Genomic DNA, 6,190 nt, shown 5'->3' on the forward strand with positions numbered 1-6,190 from the left:
GCTTGCAGTGAGCTGAGATCCGGCCACTGCACTCCAGCCTGGGCCACAGAGCGAGACTCCGTCTCAAAAAAAAAAAAATTACGGTATATAATACATATACAAAATATATGTTCATCGACTGTTGATGTTATCTGTAAGGCTTCCCATCAACAGTAGGCTATTGGTGGTTAAGCTTTTGGGGAGTCAAAAATTATATGCAGATTTTCTACTGCATGCAGTGCAGCATTCCTAATCCCCGTGGTAGTCAAGGGTTAACTGTATTTCTTGGTGATCTTGGGCAAGTTATTGAACTTCTCTGTACCTTGGTGTCCAAAGTAAAGGAGTCCATTCAGGCACAGTGCTAGGACACCACCTGGCCTATAGCATGGGCTCAGTTAAAGTTAACTCTACTGTAATTCCTGCGTGGATTGTTCTGGGGATACCTCATTTCTCCCCACCAGCCACTTCCCCAAGAATAGTGAGTGCGGGGGGTCCTTACAGACAGGGAGATGACAGCATCACTCCTCTTTATGACTGTCAAGGCTCTGCAGGCGCTCACCTCGTACTCCTCTCCCCTTTGCTTGCTTTCTGCAGCCATAGTGGCCTTTTATTCCTGAGACCTGTTTTGTCTTTCCCGTCCCAGGAAGGGCCTTTGCGGGTGCTCTTCCCACAGCCTGCAAGTTCCTCGGGTAGCTGGCTCTTCCTCACCCTGTAGGCCTCCAGGCCTCAGTTCAAATGCCTCTCCCTGGGAGAGGCTGGTCCTGACCACCAGCGCCTCCTGCCTAAACACAGCTGATTGTGTCTCCCCTCTAGAATCCAAACACCAGGGGAGCAAGAGTAGAGTTGGTTTCATTCACCCCGGGCTCCCCAAGCATAGCAAATGCTCTGGAAGCACATGATGAGTGGCTGGGCGACCAAGAGCTACCGCCCGAGGCATGCTTTCAGAGCCCAGAGAACCCTATGGGTAGGCACGAGCCTGGTGTCAGGAGGAACTGGGTTTGAATCCTTCAACAACTGTGTGGCCTTCCCTCTCTGAGCGTTGATGTCCTCATTTGCAGAGTGGATGATCATACCTTCCTTACAGAGCCATTGCACAGATAATGACATAGGAGCACGCAATACAGTCCTGGCACATGCTCAGGAGATGGTGGCTGTCAAGTCAGGAGCCCGTCCTGTAGCAGCCTAGCCATCTGGAAGGAGCATGCCTCGACACTGCCGGCAATGCCTGGCACTTGGTGAGAATTTGTTTCTCACATTTCTCTGAAGGGGTGGGGTGGGGGGCAGGTAGAGAAGAAGGCTCTGGGCTCCTAGGGTGGGAAGGAAGAAGAGAGAGACTGGCCCTGAGGGTAGCCAGTGTCTCTGAGTTCATTTTCTCACCAGAAGAACAGGGGAAATATACCATTTAGAAGGAGGTAGTGAGGATTAAACGAGCTAACATGTCCAGCACGTAGAAGGCCCTCTCCCCTATCCTCATCCCTGAAAGCAAACTCCTCGATTTCTCAGTTTTGCTCTGGTTCCCAGGCTGTGCATGGAGGCAAACACAGGGCCCTTTACTCAGGCCAAGCTCAGGAGAGCCCAGGCTGCACCGAGTCCACCCTCTTGGCTCATTTGTCTTAATCCACCAAGAGGATGACACCAAGGCGCTCTCTTCCTGTACCCCTGCCTCAGCCCCAGCAAGTCCTGCTGAGATCCTGCCTGTTATGAAATGGGGCTGTCCTGTTGCATGCAGGGCAGATGGCACCATGCCTCTAGGAGCCTCAGCATGTGTTTCCAAGGAGACAGCTGTGTGTGTGTGTGTGTGTGTGTGTGTGTGTGTGTGTAGACACCAACTTGTAACATCCAGTTCTTCAAAGGAAGGTGGAAAGAAGGGAGTGAGGGTCAGGTTGCAAGTGGGATGTAGGTAGAAGGCGCTGGATGCCAGGCCACGCTGCTGTTTGCCTTTCACAGAAAAAATCAGCACGGCACCTCACGGTTTGCAGACACTTTCACATGGGATAGCTCACTTAATCTTGGCAACAAGCTCGTGACACAGATACTCTTTTCTGCTTTTTAAAGTTTGGAGATGGAGAGAGAGGGGGGCAAGTCCCAACCAGTGGGTTATAGAATTAGGATTTGTGTCCTGACTCTGATCATAAGCCCCCTGCTCTCTTCCTAGGGCCATGCTGCCTTGTCCAGAAAGGATTCTAGATCAGGAGTGCCCCTAGATGGGGATGCCACCTGCCCAGCCCAAAGCAAAGGCCTTGTTCAGCCTTCGAGCTGTATGTTCAGGCTCCATAACTCCCTGAAACGGAGGCCTGAGCGACTGGAGATGACAGGAAAACGGGAGGGGTATCTCTAAGCATTGCCAAGGCCCCACGGGAGAGGGAAGGATAGGATATAAAATGCTAATCATATGATTTAGAGACGCGTGTCTTTCCAGAAGCTGGAAGAGAAAGACGTGAGAGCTGGAGTGAGCAGTCTGGAACAGAATCGACTCTTGGAAAAGGATCCTTGGGAGACAGGGTGGGAGTGAAGACAGGAAGAGTGGTTTTCAGGATTTAGGTCCCAGGGACATAGAGGGGAAACTGAGTCAGGGCTTGGGCTACAGACCCACCCTTTTGCTGGAAATGGATTTCTCTACCAAAAGGGAAATTGTTTGAACTCATGACCTAGAGTGAAGGCTACCAAGCAGCCATTGTCGCTGGAAACCAAGGGAGTCTGGGAGCTGGCCAGTTCTGACAGAGAAAGTCTGTTTATCCAGGGACAGGAAAGAGGGAAGGTCTACATGGACTGGGCTGGGAGGCCCAGGGGCAGCATTAGGGAGAGGGGCTCCAAGTCTGGGTTTCAAGGGGCGTCATCGAACTAGAAAACAAAATGAGGCAGGGTGCAGTGACTCACGCCTGTAATCCCAGCACTTTGGGAGGCCGAGGCAGCTGGATCACTAGAGGTCAGGAGTTTGAGACCAGCCTGGCCAACATGGTGAAACCCATCTCTACTAAAAATACAAAAATTAGCTGGGCGTGGTGGCAGGTGCCTGTAATCCTAGCTAGTCAGGAGGCTGAGGCAGGAGAATTGCTTGAATATGGGAGGTGGAGGTTGCAGTGAGCTGACATTGCGCCACTGCACTCCAGCCTGGGCAACAGAGTGAGACAATGTCTAAAAAACAACAACAAAAAAACAGTGGGCGCTGTGGCTCACGCCTGTAATCCCAACACTTTGGGAGACCGAGGCGGGCGGATCACGAGATCAAGAGATCAAGACCATCCTGGCCAACATGGTGAAACCCCGTCTCTACTAAACATACAAAAATTAGCCTGGCATGGTGGCGGCGCCTGTAGTCCCAGGTACTTGGATGGCTGAGGCAGGAGAATTGCTTGAATTCTCTCCACCGGGAGGCGGAGGTTGCAGTGAGCTTAAATTGCACCACTGCATGCACTCCAGCCTGGCAATAGAGCAAGACTCTGTCTCAAAAAAAAGGAAAGAAAGAAAATAAAAGAAAGTGGAGTGAGAGACTGCATGGAGCAGAGAGCACACCTGGAGTTTCTCACACTCCGCACGGCTTTCCAGTACACTTCCCTCCCACTGGAGGCGAGATACGCTCTGCGCGTGACCTAAATGCGTGCTGAAGCACAGCCATGGGGCAGGGGAAAGAAGAGAAAATGGGGAGTTTGTAAACAGTCCTCCAAAGAGATAACTGCCCCCTTCCACCGGACGGGAGCAGCAGGAAGTCCACCAAAGCAAGGGCACGCGGGCCTGAGGGCATCCCTCTTTTCTGGACCACCTGGTCCCTGTCGTCTTTCTCCCATTCATACCCAAAGTCAGAGCAGTGGGAGATGGGAGAGAAGCCGCTTCAACAACAACTTAAGTACGTGGTCCTCAATGGCAAGTAATTCCGTAATCATTCTGTGTGGCGGATATACCCTCTTTTCAACAAGGTCTATTGCTTTTCAGGTAGACATTTGTGTTTATAAATGGTCTGGAGATTCGGGCGGCTTTGGGAAACTGATCGCAGATTCAGGGGCAAGAATGTGCTGCGGTCGTTGTGACCCCTGTGGCTCTTCAACCCTCTTCCCCCCATTTTATCTAGCAGTTGGCTGCAGGCATCTGTCAGTCCCGTGGGACCTCATGCTTCTCACCCTCAGTGAGACGCCACATGAAGGGACAGGAGGTGACCCAAGACTGGCCCACACCCGTTGGACCTGCCCAGCCACGCTGGACTAATTCTCGGCCACAGCTTGCCAGTGCTCGGCAAAGCTCTGCCTGAAATCTTGGGCGGTCCCCTACGTGCCAGGCCCTGACTTCGCTCATCCACAGTGAGGGAGGGGGACTTTCCGGCTATTGCAGGGCTCTGCAGACCAGCTGGGAGCCAGAGCCTGGCAGCTGCTGCCACACTTCAAAGGCCTTGTTATCCTCATCTGAGGAGCAGTGCCCCGAGTCGCCCCTGAGAATCCTCCCTACCCCACTGGCAGCCTCACCCTTCGTGTGCGTGCTGGGGGACATCCTGGGACACCTGCGGGGAGCCAGGAGCGGCTGCCCCACCCTTCCTGGGTTTCTGGAACAAGGAGGGGACCGTCCACCTTAGCTTTTGGATAGGTGCTCAGCTCTGCCAACCCTCACAGGCCACTCAGAGATGCAAAAAAAGTCAGCTATGGCTTGTTTGTGGGTGTGGACTCCCAACGGGGGCAGATCCCTCGGGCTGAGTTGCAGAGGGCTTCCCTGAGGAGGTGGCCTTCTCCTGGTGAACAACTGGTGTCCCCAGTGCTAGGAGGCCCCAGGAGCGCCTTCTGTGACACTCATCTTGGAGGGTGGCCTGGAGTGTCCCAGCATTTGACAGTATGGGGTGTGATTGGAGGGGCCTGAGCCCAGAGCTGCAGGCGAGAGCTCGGGAGCCCCTGCCCTGAGCTCCCAGAACCCCCTTCCCCATTCGGGCAATGTGTCCTTAGGAACAGAACCTGCTGACCCTCCTTTGCTGGTTTAGCGCAAGCAAACCCACACCCGGTGCCAGAGGGGTGAAGGGAGGCCAGGGGCTGTGGGGTCTGTCTCCTGGCTCTGGTTTGGGAATGGGCTGAGAGCATCCTGTGGAAGGAAGTCCTGCAGGGACCACCAGGGCCACCTGGTGATGCTAGGTAGCAGGTGCTGGCACAGCAGGATGAGAGGGAGGCCTGAGAAAGGTCCCCTGAGAGGACACCCCAGGCACCCAAGTCAGACTCAGGCAGCAGAGGCCAGTGGGCCCCTGTAAAGGCAAGGAGGAGTTGGAGCCCTGGGGACCTGGGGGTGACCCCTGAAGTCTAGGAACAGAAGAGATTTGGAGAGAGATTTATCAGGATTCTCTCCCAAACTAATCTGGCCGTGGGGTTCCCAGGCAGGACTCAGGAGACAACTGGTGCTGGCCACCAGGTCTGCCCCGTGGTCCACGCCCTCCTCTCTCCTCCCTCGCGCGTGTTTTGCCTGTGGTATCCTAGGAACGCAGGGCTTCGAGCCTTGTGGTCCTGTTACATAACAGCTTCCATCCCATCCATGAGTTCAGCCCTCCGGCAAGCGGGAGCTGCAGCAGGCACACCAAGGAAAGCCTCTGCTTCAGACCCAGGCTTCTGCTCCCCAAATCCACAGTCCCTGCCACTCTGCCACCCCCAGCGTACAGCGGGAGGGAGCTTCATAAGCAGTCAGCGTCCAGCCAGATTCTTTCAACAGGACCCCCGTCCTGTCCTGTCCTGTCCTGTCCTGTCCTGGTCCCACATGAGCACAGCACCTGTCAGTGGCCACACACTGGCCATGGCTTCCCAAAATCCGGCAGGCCTAGGAAACAGTCCCAGAGCCGGTGTGACATATGCCTCTTCGAACCCCTCTCCGCACTCTGCACCCTGAGACCAAGGGCACACCACTACCGGGACCCTCCCTGGCTTGGAGATGCCTGTCCTGCCACTGTGCTTGTGGCTGCCCCCTCGCACCCTCGAGTACCTGGGCAGCCAGCCATTGCCGGTCACCTGCGCTCCTACCTGTTCTCTTCTCTGGCCAAGGCAGAGAGTGCTCCAGCAGGGACTTGAGGACCTCAGGCATGTCCATGGCAGGGGCCACTGGGAACCGGTCGCAGCTCACACAGCCCAGCAGGAGGTGCTTGCTCCAGGGAGTTCAGAAGCAGCTGGAGAGGCAGGGGCCGGCCAAAGCCGCAGGCTAAGGGGAGGCAGGCGGGGTGGGAGCCTTGAGGCAGCCAATGGCCAGCACCAGTCCCGGC

At 55.1% G+C, this 6,190-nt stretch overlaps 1 protein-coding gene across 1 annotated transcript in view; it reads right to left on the reverse strand.

The window, feature by feature from the left end:
- Window positions 1-6,190, reverse strand: part of TEF (thyrotrophic embryonic factor) — a 36,781-nt gene extending 30,591 nt beyond the window's left edge. The window contains exon 1 of the mRNA XM_011978781.1: window positions 5,955-6,190. Coding sequence (XP_011834171.1) covers window positions 5,955-6,021 — 67 coding nt within the window. The 5' untranslated portion in view covers window positions 6,022-6,190. The remainder of the gene's footprint in view (window positions 1-5,954) is intronic.

This window comes from Mandrillus leucophaeus, unplaced genomic scaffold, assembly GCF_000951045.1.
Source record: "Mandrillus leucophaeus isolate KB7577 unplaced genomic scaffold, Mleu.le_1.0 Scaffold2, whole genome shotgun sequence".
NCBI classification, from domain to species: Eukaryota; Metazoa; Chordata; class Mammalia; order Primates; family Cercopithecidae; genus Mandrillus; species Mandrillus leucophaeus.